The 14,071-nt window shown below is 43.1% G+C and overlaps 1 protein-coding gene across 8 annotated transcripts in view; it reads left to right on the top strand.

The window, feature by feature from the left end:
- Nucleotides 1-14,071, top strand: part of MYLK (myosin light chain kinase) — a 389,516-nt gene that overhangs the window by 326,669 nt on the left and 48,776 nt on the right. For all 8 annotated transcript variants that reach the window (XM_025212143.1, XM_006030459.3, XM_025212141.1 and 5 more), the window contains one exon: nucleotides 13,295-13,597. In XM_025212143.1, the coding sequence (XP_025067928.1) occupies nucleotides 13,295-13,597 (303 nt within the window). The remainder of the gene's footprint in view (nucleotides 1-13,294; nucleotides 13,598-14,071) is intronic.

Raw genomic sequence — 14,071 nt, 5'->3', positions numbered from 1 at the left:
GAGGACTCTCACATCTCCTCCACCTCTGCACTCATTCTGAGATCTCAACCAAAAAACAACCCCCCTACCTCCCTCCATCATTTGGTCCCCAAGGGAGTGATTGATGCCTGTTGTATCCTCCAACAGGAGGACACCCAGGATGGAGATCCTGAGAGCATCCCTAGACCTGCTTCAGAAAAAGACCGTATGACATTTTTCAGCGTGCAACTGTGAAGAGTCAGGACTTGTTTCTCAGCGATGGTCTTGGGATCTCTTTGGAGCCAGTATAGATATATGTACTGATTTGAGTGGACTTTGGTTTTGCAGCCAGTTCTAAAAGTCAAAACCAGATGGACACATGGTGCATTGGCCTGAGAGCCTTGCCCTCAAATGCTGCTGCCAGAAAATGTAGCCATGTAAATAGTAATTTCACACTGGCACTTCCTCTTGGCAGTTTGTGTCACTGCTTAACTCTGCTTCACTGGGAAACTTTCCATTTTTGTGTCAAGCACCAGCTTTTGTGCTTCTTAAATACAAAGCGAAGAGGAGCAATGGCAGTTCTGCAGAAAATAGCATTAACTCCAGAATATTAATACCAAATACTTCTGCAGCGTGCTTCATTGTCTCTTTGCATGCATCTCATTATCACCTTACCCCTGAGATAATGGTGCTGATCTCCCTTTTACAGATGACATCACCGAAGTTGAAAATGCCCAGCAATGCATGGGACAGATTTTGACTACAGGCATTTCCTTTGCCTTCAGCCTTGTGCCCTTCTTATTCCTCTGGGCTGTGCTAAGGGACTTTCATCCCAAGCTCTGCCATTAAAGGGTAGCTTGGCCAATGGGCTAAGAAGGGTTGTTTTATATTGTCCCCCAATGGTTTTTATCATCATGACGTGCACTGACAGCAGAGTGCAAATGCTTCCTTCTCTCAAGATTCATGACAAAGCACTGCAGAGATAGCAACAGATGTTCATAGAAAGCTCCCCCTACTAATTAATTAGGTTACTTCATAACTCTACCAATCCAGGATTATCCCTTACAGTTCTGTATTGTTCCAGTAATACCTCTGTTGATACAGTCCAGTAGATTTCACTACATAATTATTTTTTCCAGATATTCATTTTTACTTTGTCATAGATTCATAGATGCTAGGGTCGGAAGGGACCTTAACAGATCATCGAGTCCGACCCCCCTGCCCTTGGCAGGAAAGAGCGCCAGGGTCATTGGTAAGAAAGAGGAAAGATCATCTTATTAGTGCGGTTAGTACTCCCTTGATAGTTGTACTATATCATTGCTCCCCTGGTTTTAGTTCAGTGCTAGTTTGCTTAATTACAATAGCTTAATGAGTCTTGAGCTTCTGTGTATATAGTGTGGCTAGACCCGGAGCCTACTCGGGTGAGGATGGGAACATAGATTTCCTGTCTGTCCTTGGCAAGCCACAGCATCTCTTCGTTCATCAGGAGACAAACATCAGAGCCATGATTCGGCAAGGGAGCAGGGCACATGCCTGACCTGCTCCACACGAGTCGTCTCATTGACGTGAATGGCTACTCACATGTCAGTGAAGCATGTTGAGTCCAGGCCCAGAAGCAGTGGTTTGAAAAAAGATCTCCTGAGAATGTATTTTGCAGTCTGGGGGTATTTATTCTCTTAGGCCTGTCACAGAAGGACATGTCCTTGTGGTTAAAACAGGAGCCTGGGAGTGAGGCTGTCTTTCCAGCTCTCTGCTCTCCTGGGCACCCAGAACCCAGGCTCTTTTACCTTGGTGTGCCTCAGTTTCTCCATCTGCAGTGCAGAGAAAGTATCTGACCTACCACATTGTGCTGTTTGTGAGCCTTAGTTCTTTGTGTAGTGCTTTGAGATCTTCATGTGTGAGTGCAGTTATTAAACACAGCAGCTTTATTTCTGAATGGTGGAGAGGAGCGGCAAGGGGAGCTGGCAACCATCAGGCTCGGAGCATGGTGAGAGATGAGACAGATTTAAGGGAGGCTGGAGTAAATCTGTAGAGGAATTTAAAAAAAAAGCAGGGGCAGTGGAGTCAAAGTCCTAATTGTGCCCTCAACCATGGGCTGTCACTGAGCTAACAGGTCCCTGCGCATATAATACAGGGCAGGATTTGACCCATGAAGTGCAAATCAGCATTAAGGCTAGTTGCTTTATGAGAGAGAAACTTCAGCTTCTTTTGTGCTGTTTTACTGCATGGGAAGAAGCCTTATTTTCCTTAGTCGAGTTTTATGCTAAACGTATGGTACATTAACATCCACAAGGGATAATACCTTTAAATTATAGCACTTCTCTTCCCTTGCAAAATAAGTTCCAGGGCACAGTTTTCCAAGCAAAGCAGAAAGGTTTGCCATGACCCCAAGCTCTGTCAGCAATAACGTAGAGTTCAGTTATGACCTTTTATGGTTTTGATTTTCTCCTGCTGATGAGTTTCAAATGAAGGCTTTGCCAGTGCTGTCGGCATGGACAATGTCCAACTGGCTTTCGCAGTATATTAAATACCTTCTCTGGTTAAACAGCCTGTGGAATGGAATTAAATTGTTTCTTTCTGTCTGTTCTTTATCTGACAGACGAATATCGCAATAGCTAATAATAGTATTGTACAGTAATATGATAACTGGATTTAGAGGAAAACCAAACCAATTTCGAGAGCAGATAAAGAAAACCACTTTACAGACTGTTTTGCAGTGCTGTCTTACTTTTAAAAAGAACAATATCCCTTTCTTTCATGGGCTGCGGGCATCATAATCCCTGCTTTCAGGGGCTCTTTGTTGGAACAGGAGATTTCTATGTAAGAGCCCTGTATAGTTTTGCAAGATTTTGGTTTACAGCAGGGTTTGGCTCAGTATGACCTTGACACTGGGTGGAACAACTTCCATTTTCTTGCCCCATGAGTTATATAAAGAGACAATACCTTTTTTGGTCTCCTGGAACAGAATGTGTTTGTTGTGGATTGAGACTAACCCCATACGATCGTGCCACTTAGGAAAACCAGTGATGCTGAGATAGCATGGCATCTTTTTGCAGGGGTTTGCTGAATGAGCTGTTTTTCTGATGCTCTACCAGAGAGTTGAGAATGGGGACATCTCATGGCCACATGAGAAAGCTGGAAGGCCATTGTTGCAATGAATTTCAAAGTAAATAGTTCACATCTGATTTTCACCTAAAAATAGGTCAGGGATACAAGTTAAACTCATCTCATAAGTAGCAATGATTTAAGGCCAAGGAGGCTCAGTCTGTGTACTTCTCTGCACTCAAAAGGTATAAATGATTTAACAGATTAATTAAGGGTTACTCCAGGTTGTATTTAATCATATTTTATCAAAATATTTTTAATAATTTGTCTTAGGAAGGAGTGGTGCTGGATCCAATTGGGATGTAAACAGAAAGTGGGAATTTTAGTGTTGTTAAATTGGAAGTTGGTATTACCCTAGCTGAGGCATATGTGGCTCTACTTTACACTTGCCATCTGAACCCCTCACAGATGGCAAATAGGTACCGTATCCCTTTATGGTTGCTGATTGTCCATAAAAAAACGAGGCTAAAATGCTTATCCATGAAGTCCATTAGAAATTGGAGATGTCCATAAAAAATGAAGAACAGTGAACTTCATAGTTTCATAGTAGCTTGATTGAGGCTTGAGCAAGGTTTGATGAACAGATGGAGCGGTGCAGTCCCACCTTGTGCCTGACTAGGAGCACTCTGCAGGGAGCTCTCTATCATGACTCGTTGGACCCACGGGAGCCTCCATAGCCCCACCTTCAGCTACGTGGTGCTGCTGTGTCCCATCAGCCATCACCTACCTGCCTTGCAGGGCCACACAGCCTAAGGCGGTCTGAAGCACCAGGCACAACAAGGATAAGGCAGGGAAAAACTAGGCTAGTGGAGGTAAGGTGTTGGGGGTGGGCTAGGACGGAGGCAGCATGGTGTCGAGTGCAGTCAGCAGTACTGAGGTAAGAGAATGAGTAGGGGACCCCTGGGGGGGAGGGGAGGAAACGGAAAGTACGAATCTCTCTCTGCCATTTAGTAAGACTGTATTCTGGGTGGGGACTCAAGGCAGAGTTAGAAAGTTGATGTTAAACCCTAAATTTAAACCCAGGCCTTGTTATTGCTGTATAGGGCCAAGAATGTAAATTGGTCACATTTATATTATGTAAAACAACAATTAGTAAAAAAAGTTTGGTTGTCAGTAAAAAGCTTGCAGGTTGTCAGTAAAAAAAAATAAAATCTTGTATTGGTGACTTTGTGTCCCAGGGGCAGGCTAGAGAACAAAACAGAGTTGCACATCTTTCCCTCTCCTGCTTTGCTCTGAAGAAGGTAAGTAATTACCCCAATTTTATGCAGCATTCTGTGCCCAGGTTACTACATTGGAGTTGAAGAGAGTAGAGGCTGAGCTCTTTTTACTCCTTGCCCTCCTCCACAGCTTGTTTCTAATAGAGATATAACTGGCAGGAAGACCTTGCTCTTCCTTATGCAGCTGAAGACACAATCTCAGCTTCTCATTATTTTCCATCTCTGTATCATTTTACACAGCAAACTTTTACTTCAGGGGTTGTTTGCGGTTAATGCAGATTAGATTACACCTAGTTTCATCAAAATAAGGACAGAGGAAATGGGAAAATAATCCTAAAGGAAAAGTGCTCTGCAATCTCAGTTCTCCTTTTTAGAATATGAAAATCACATCCAGCTATGGCACGCATTGTTTCTTTTCCTCCTCACTGTTTATGTTGATCACTGATCATTTAATTGGGTGGATTCATGGTAAAAATGGATTAAAGCACTTAGAAGTCCCAGGCTAACTAAATGTCAGTGCAGCTTTGGCTTCCAAGCTCCCAAGTCATTACAGAAAACCTAAGCTCTAAAATCTCTTTAGAGAATTTTACCCTACTTCTTCTTTCCTGATATGTTGTGTAGCGAAGTGTAGAGATGGATTGTCTCTTAAGGTTAACAAGGAAAGTAATTACTGTTTTGCTCCCAACATGGCCCAGGGCCCTTAAGCCTTCTGATGTATTTTATTTGATTATTGAGATTTGTAACAATCCCCACTGCTGTATGAATTTCATGTGTTTTCAGGTTTCACTATAAAAAATGTGAACTACTCTAGTGACATTCTCTTTTAGCGAATGAAGAGCTAAATATCAGTGAAAGAAAAGTCAGTAGAGTACAACTCTAGTGGAAAGCGGAAGAGAAATCACATGCCGAAAATATCTGTTGAGCTGTTTCATTTCAGTTTTAGGTCATGCATTTACCAATGCAAATACATGTGTGTTGGTCTCAGATGCGTACCTGTGTTTGTCTAGTCCCTGCAGTGTGGCGAACGTGTGGTGCAGGCCTCCATCGGGGAGGTCCCGTCTAAACCAGTCGATTTTGTTCTTTTGTAAATAAACACAAACAATGGCATATTTCTGAATGCACTCTCACTTCTCGTTCTCATTTTGGATCATGGTTATGGCGTGGGTCCAGAACAGGAAATAATAAATTATGATATAATGGGCTGTAGACAGTCCTTAACGAAGTCGGCCTGAGGTGCTGTATGTTTGTGTATGTGAAGGTGCGAGCCTGACATAAGAATGAAATATAAATTTGAAGTAAACCTGCCCCAAAGATGTTTATGGTATATTAAAACAGTAAAATTGAAGGGCAATATAGAAGTATACGTAACCTCCTCAGCCCTTTCCAAACCACTAAATATTTCCCCTGGAAACTGGTCTGAAGGAGATTTCACTATTCCAGCAAGGACTGTTTTGGCAAAATGTTTTAGCCTTCAGTAGAGACATAAACACAGGGCAACCATTTAAGTCCGCTTGGAATAAACCGTTGAGAAACAAACCAGATGAATGGAGGGGCATTCTGCAATTTCTCCACATATGCAGAGCTAAAATACACCATCCAATTTGTAGCTCCGCATCGTTTTTGTAAGCATGATAAAATGAACCATGGAGTGTTTGGAGTAGAGACCTAGGTAGAGCATATGATGGCACACAAAACCATGCAGCAATTGGGTTAGACTATCTGTCTGTCTTTTGACATGGCTTTCTATACAAAAATCAGTACAGAAAAAGGAGTTAATTGCAGAGTGTTCTGAAAGCGCACAAATTATAAGATTTGTCTGAATTCATCTAATAATTTGCTTTGCTTTTGTTTGGGGGGAGGGCGGTTCTGGTCCTTACATGCTGCTTCTTTGATTTTTTGCCAGCTCTGTTGTCCAAGTCCAAATGCAGCTGTCCATGCAGGTCAGGGGTAGAGAGGTCGCTCGTTTAGCTTGGTCCCAGCCTGCTGATCTCCACAATCCCAATCCAGGGCTTTGCCTTGGCTATAGCAGCAGGCTGGGAGTCAGCCACAAGTAAAGATAAGCTTGAGGCAGCACACTGCCACGGTCCATGTGAGCTGGAAGCTTTGCATTGCTTCCATCTTCATGGCAAGATATATTGCATTATAGCACCCCCATTCAGAAGTGGTATCCATGGGGATCACCATGGCCATATCCCTGTCTTAGAGGACAGGGCAGGGCTTATAGCCTGCTGAAGATAGTGCAAGGCATAATTTTTTAATGATGTTACCAGATTGTTCACAATTAGGCCCCAGAGGCTTTATAGCACACTAACAAACCCTGGCAGATATGCCTGTGATGATCAGCATCTCAGCTAGTTCTTCAACATGTTTTCCCTTTCCTGCCAACCTTAGTTCTGTCTTCCTTGGGTTGAGTCTTAGCCAACTTTCCTTTATCCAAGAGCCAGTCTTGGTGGTGATGTTGCTTATATTCATGTGGAACATGAGAAATTCAGCCACCTGCTCCAAATGTTTGTTGGCAGCAGAGCCTGGGGTATTCTGCTATCTTTCCACATGATTTCTTGTGCATTTTGAAGAGGACAGCATAGACAGGATAAGTCTCTGTGGAGTCTCCACAGATAACGACTTGTAATGAAGAGGAAGAGATCACTGCCAGAATTCATGGAGTGTGGTGATTGGAGCCATCTGTACCAAGCCTTTGATATACCAGACAGTGCTGGTGACAGAGCCCGTGGTATAAGCAGCGAGTTCTCCCTTTTGTCCACTGCCATGAGGAGGAAGAGGAGGATTTTGACCTACACTGACAAGAAGATGGAGAGGATGGTCATGTAGTTAGGACATTGGGCTGGGACTCAGGAGATCTTGATTGAGTTCTCATCTTTACCACAGTCTTTCTGTCTGATCTTGGACAAGTCACTTAATCTCTGCACCTCAGTTTCCCATCTAGAAATTGGGAATTTGTGTCCACTTTAAAGCCCCTTTACCCTGCCTCAGACTCAGGCCCTTGAAGCTTTGACAAGAAAAGAAGTAGGCCATTCCAGAGATTAAGGGTAGAATTGCAATGGTCTCTGATAGTTAAGGTTTTATTTAGACATCTGCTGTATAATAATGATGACTCATCGCAGGACAGTCTTTTAAATATTGCCAAAAGAGAACTGCAGATGACATAAGCTCTGAAGCCTTTTTATACCCTGTGTGGAGGCTCTTATAAAGTAGCTAAAAATTCTTGCTACCCTAAATGTGTTTTGGGGGTGTTGATTGTATCTGTATTGATCTAAAGACGTAGGCAGATGCAGTTCTTTGGGTAAATGTGATATCTTTTATAAAACCAACTAAGTAGTTGGCAATATTGTTCTTTCATGCTTTCAGGTACAAACACCCTTCTTCAGGCAGAGACTCTCCCTCTGCCTGAAGTAGGGTGTTTGTACCCAAAGGCTTGCAAAGAACAATTTTCCCCACCATTTAGTTGGTCTAATAAAAGCTATCACATCTACCCAAAGAACCTTGTCACCCTAAAGGTGTAACCTTTTAATTTCATCCTATTGGATGGGGGTGGGGAGAAACTACCATGATTTCTCACATACAACACACCCCAGAATATAATATGTGCCTTGTATTTGAAAGGCACAGTGAAGAAAAAAAAAGTTCCCATAGTTATGACTTCATAGAGCGGGGACAGAGACTAATCTTCAGGTGACGTACCCTCATTTTCCTGTTTAGGATAACAAGGGCAATTAGTAGACAGCAAACTTGTCCTAGGGTTAGCTCGATTAGTGGAACATCGAGACCATTAAAAAGGAGAGATAATTGTTAACACCTTTTGAGTAAAAACCTGGCTCTTGAGTCAAATGACTCCCTCAGCTGCATGAATAGTAATACTGCTGCACTGTGGAGCAGAAATCTATCCCGGGCAGAAAATCAGCTTCCCTGCTTAATACATGAATCCTAATTTGCGGGGGCTGATTTCGGGGAGTAAAGTGGATGTTGTATGCAAAAAAACACAGTGTTTTGGTGGAACCTGAAATAAACACAAAGAAAAAGATTTTGGACAAGCTGTTCCAGTCAAAAGCACAAAAAAATGTTGAATTGCCCTCTTCCAGCCAATGAACTGGCCTGATTGCTTAACCTACTACAGAACTGACTTGATTTGATTAAACTATCTCTTTTTCCTTTAAACCCTCCTCTCTTTGCACATCAAGTAGGGAACCATAATGGCCCCTTCCTCTAACCAGGACACAGCCGTAGCAGTGGGAGGGGAAAAAAGGGCCCTGCCAACCTGTTTCTGAGTCTAGGATGCAAATGCATGCTTATGGCTTTGGTGGTCACTGTTGACTCTGTAGTTTATTTGGGAATGGGAATCTGCAGCAGGTAATTGCTGAAGGAGTTTTCTATAGCAAGGTTTTAATCCAAAGTCTATTAAAATCCAAGGGAGTCTTTCCCAAATATTGAATTTTTGAGTAGCAGACAGGCTGACAAGTTTTTCTTGTAGCTTGGCAGTTCTGCCCTTCTGATGACTGTGCTGGTAGTGTCCATTAGCATAAGCCACTGTAAATTGTTAAACGGCAGCAGAGATATGTATCCCGTGGTGTATTGCACCACCTTATGTTCTCAAGTTTTGATATGCCTGGTAGCCTGAACTTTCTGTTACTGGTGACAGGATGGCCCATGTGAATCCCTTACTAACCGTGCAAGGAGAATCCTCTTTTTGTGCATTGGTGGGATTTCTTTTCTTTATCCTTAAGACCCAGTGCGTGATTATGGTTGCAGTGGTTCATTTCAAGCGTATCCCTTTGACTGGTAATGCCGCTGCTTTTCTGAACTGTATATAGCAATGATTCTGTGGGGGGGGAAATGCAGGCAAGATTTTTGAATGCCTAAAAAGTGGCTCTGACCTTTCCCACTTTTACATATTTCTGAAAAAAACACCATGATGCTGCATCTGAATGAATCTTGTACAGAAATACGTTTGGGTTGTACACAACCCCTGACAGCCTAGAAAGTTTCCAGCAAACAAATGATAAAGACTGGTGAAAAAGGAGCTACCAGTTACATGTGAAATTACCGGAAACAGACTGTGGAAGTTAGGCATCAAGTGAGTGTGGACTGGTGTCATTAAGATCATTGAGAGACTCAGGATGGTGGTAAAAAAAGGTAGTTATCTCTGCTAGTCTGAAGTCAAGCAGAAAGCAGGGTGGAGTTACCTTATAGAAAGGAAAAGTTTTTCTAGTCATTTCAGGCCAGTAGTGTCCATCCACCATTTTTGCTCTTGTTAGTGTGCCCCTAAAGCCCTTGGTGAGCTCATGCACCTTCATTCCCTATAATATATCTAGCTGCGTCTTTGCCTTCTGACTACACAAACAGCTTACTAAACTTACCACATGCCAACTACTTCTCCACAGCTCCCCATGTACATGGTCTTACCCTCAACATAGGTGGGGTTAGCTATGTTGCATTTACCACGGGTTAAGAGTGTGCACATTAGTGCAGAAAAACTAATGTGCTATAAGGTTGCACCATAGCTTGCCTTGCAGTAACTCAGTGTATTAACAATCCCCAATGGACCTTTTTGCCTTCTTCCAGCTGACAGTGCTTTATTCCCCTTTTTGACTTTCCCATGTAGCTTTGGCTGTTAATTCATCTGAACCAACATCATCAGTACACTAGGTTTTATTGGTAAGGGCAGGTCTGAAAGGATTATTCCCAGAGTAGATATTCTGTTCTCTTTCAAGTTTTCCAGAACATTTAAGATCATAATAATTTTTTTTAAACAAGTACTTTTAAAAACATAAGTGTCAGCATCTTTCTGCATCTATCTACTTGGCTTTTGAGATAATCCTGATGTTTCATTTTGAAAGAGTCAGTAAAAACAAGAGGTTTCTTGTGTCATCTACCAGAGAGCCACCTGCATGGTTGCACATCCATTCAGTAGGCGCTGGTCCTTCAGGCTTTCCTTACACAAATAAAAAAGGCTGTGGGAGTGAGCCCCTCACTGAGAAACAGCTGTCCCACGCTTAAGGTTGTGAGACAGCCCATTATAAAAATCTCTCACCTTATATCACATTCCAGCCCCTGGTAGACTTTTTTGGATGGGTTTTGAAAAAACTTTAGGCTCTTGAGGGGGAAAGTTCCCTGGTGTTGAAATTGTCCATTTTGTCCCTGTTTTAGGATTGTAGGATCATAAGAAAGTAGGGCTGTAAGGGACCTCACATCCCTGGGCATCTAGTCCAGTTCCCAGCTTAAGGCAGGATCTTTCCTAACTAAACCATCTAAGCCAAGTGTCCTGCTCTCGAACATTTCCATGGATGGAGATTGCGCAGCTTCTCTAGATCGCCCGTTCCAATCCTTGACCACGCTAAATCAGAAAGTTCCTCCTAATCTCCCACCTAAATTTCCTGTGCTGCAACTTGAGACCATTGTTCCTAGTCCTGTCCCCTGCAGCCACAGAGGAAAGCTCACCTCCATCCTTTTTGTGATCACCCTTCAGGTATTTGAAGACTGTTATCAAATCCCCCCACCTCCCTCCCTAATTTTCTCTTTTCCAGGCTAAATAACCTTAGTTCTTTCAACCTTTCCTCCTAAGTCTTTCTTCTCAGGCCCCTAATCATTTATGAAACTCTCTGCTGGATTCTTTCCAATCTGTCCACATCCTTCTTGAAGTATGGGACCCAAAATGACACACTACTCCAGGTGAGGCCTCACCAGTGCCGAAGGAGAGGAGAAAGAAGCTCATGCCAGGGGCTGATTCAACTTCCATTGACATCAATAGAAGTCTTTCTTTTGACTTTACTGGGCGCATCTACACGTTCATTAATGCACAGTAGTTACTATACATTTAATTTAGTACTTGCTTAATGAAGTACTAACTAAATGAGTAGTAACTAGAGTTACTGCACAGTAGCAGCAGCGAATGCCTTTTTAGTGACACTATTGTGCAACAGCCTAATAATACTGCTCAGTAGCATATTAGCACTGTCTGTGCTGTGATGCGCCACAGCTCAGTGTTATTAGGCTACTGCTCATTAAGCATCTCATGTAGATATGCCCATTGGATACTAAATCAAGGGTGCCTATACATATGCTTGGGGTAGAGAGGGGCAGTTTTAATTAGAGTGGTTCCCTGACAGGTGCTCTAATTAAAATGGCTCACCGTCATGTGTATTAAGCCCTCCCTGCATTTTAAAATGGCCACAGGGTGCTTTAATTAAAACTCATTCACTGTGAACGAGCATGTCTATAGGCAGCCGTAGTGTCTGTGACTTAGCCTACTTATAGTAGACAGCACCTCAGGAGATCCCAGCTAAATTGTTTAGCAAGTTGTCCCATTCACTATCAGTAAAATTCATCACCCAGGAGTGTAGTCTCCTTTCACATAACAGATATTTTGTTCCTCTGATCTTCCTAGTAGCCTTTTCCTTGTACCTGTTCCCATTTAAATTCATCTTTCTTGAACATAGATCACCATAACTGTACACAATATTCCAAATGAGGTCTCATCTCTGCCATGTACAATGTCACTAACACAATGTTCCCTGTTGCTACTGGTCCTACTTTGCCTGATAGACTGCATGATACATTTGCTCTTTCACAATTATATTGCTTACTCATCCCAGTCCTAGGGTCTTCTCCCTTCCCAGCATCCTTGTAGATAAAATCATGAGTCTTAAAAGTGTATAAAATGTTGAATTGTTTTTAACCTGTTTTTTGGAGACAGTCCCTCCTACCTGGTTTTTGGATGCAGGTAGGCCATGCCTTCAAGCTTTGCTCTTCAATTTTATAACCCTGCATTTTTAATGAAAGTAGAGATTCTTATGAAATAACATGACTCTAGTAGCTGGAGATGTAACACCTATCCTGAGTATCATGAGACTCTTAATAAAATTGTGAGAGTTGGCTGATCTGGATTTGATAAACCATATATGAACTCTAACCATTATGGGACAGAACAAGCAGGGTCCAAGGTGTCAAAATGAATGCATAGGTTCTGTCAGTCAGACGGGGATGCAGTGATTAACGACAGCGTCTATGGGAGTAAGGAACTAGCTGGATCCTTTGCCGTAAACGTTCAGGCTTGTAACGTTTGGGCTCTTTAAAAGGAACATTAGAAAGGATCCATAAAACACTCAGTTAACTTTAAGAGAACATTAATTATGTTTGTGCTTGGGAATACCCTGTGTCTTATGGAAGCTTCAAATTCATGGTAAGGTTGAACCTCAGCTGAAATGATTCAGGGGGGACAGCTGGGAGAGATTTAGTGGTGGAAAGACAAGATTTACTTTTGCCCCAGCTCATAATTGCCCTGCTTGCAGACTTTGCTCACTCCAGAAGCTGGGAGACATTCCTGAGGGTGTACAAAATAGCTCTCAGGCTTCAAACCACAGCATATGGAAGAAGCATTTTGAGCTGTTGACAGGTACAATGATTGCTGTTTTAAAAGTTAACATTTACCCATAGCAGCAGTTCTGTGTTACTGAAATTATTTTTGGCATCTTAGATATGTAGGCACAGTAGTAATGGATTAATGATCTCCTTCCTTACTGTCAGCATAGGCTACTCAGGGTGAAGGAGTGCTTTTGGGGACTGGTAATAAGATGGTCAGCAAAGCACAGTGACCATTACAGCATTGATCTAATCAGGAGCCCTAGGGGACATTGCTGCTGCCGTTGGAGGTATGACTGCAGCGTGTGTAAGCAGAGCTGTGCTAGCCTTATCTTAGGTAGCAATAACAAGAAAGAATGGTGTCCCTGATGGGTATAAGCACCTGTGCTACCACTTCTTCACTACTACTGTTACCTAGACTAGCTGGATTAAACCTAGCTCAGCTATACTCAGCTTCTTCTGGACTCCTACCTTGTGACTGCCGTGTAGACATCACCTCTGAGGCAGAGTGGTCTGTCGGTGGCATGGAGGGAACAGAACTGAGAGCCACGTTCTCCAACTCCCCATGGAGAGAAATGAGGAACAAAGCATTTCTTTATTCTAACCGAGCATTTCTTTCATATGTGCATCTTTGTCTGCAGACAAGCCAGATCCCCCAGCTGGAAGGCCCTGCGCGTCAGACATACGAAGTTCTTCCCTCACGCTCTCCTGGTATGGCTCCTCTTACGACGGCGGAAGTGCTGTGCAGTCCTACACGGTGGAAGTTTGGAACTCAGCGGACAACCAATGGACAGACCTCACTACTTGCCGTAGCACCTCTTACAATGTACAAGACCTGCTGGCTGATAGGGAATACAAATTCCGTGTGCGAGCCGCTAACGTGTACGGCATCAGCGAGCCCAGCCAAGAGTCGGAACTGGTAAAAGTAGGAGAGAAACCAGAAGGTTAGTCCTGATGAGAGAAACAATTAAATAATACTGAATGATGTCGTGGGAATCTCCAAATGGGGCACAGGCAATTACATACATGCCTTTGCACACGCTTATTTGTTATTTGTGAATGCTAGTGCCTTATATGAATATGCAAACACCCTGTTTCCGTGCTTCCTTTGGGTATCTGGGTACAGCAAAAGCTGTGTTTATCTGGCACTTCACCATCCAGAATGCTCCACTGACCAGCTTCTGTCAATACAAATCTTCCTTCCGAGGGACGTGGTAAAAGCGAAACTGGAAGTCCCATTTCCAGTTTCGCTGCCGCAGAAGTCCCACTTCTTCCTTGTGGACCACAGCCCAGGGCAAAGCAGCCTGCGCGGGGCCCCCCTCCCTGTTCCCCTGGCACACTAACCCCAGGGAGTGAAAGCCCTGGTGCACTGGACATGGCATATTTGATTAACTGGCATTCCCCAGTCCCCATGGATG

This window comes from Alligator sinensis, unplaced genomic scaffold, assembly GCF_000455745.1.
Source record: "Alligator sinensis unplaced genomic scaffold, ASM45574v1 scaffold1226_1, whole genome shotgun sequence".
Lineage (NCBI taxonomy): Eukaryota > Metazoa > Chordata > Crocodylia > Alligatoridae > Alligator > Alligator sinensis.
Note: the sequence above shows the minus strand (reverse complement) of the source record. Positions and strands in the feature narration are given on the sequence as shown.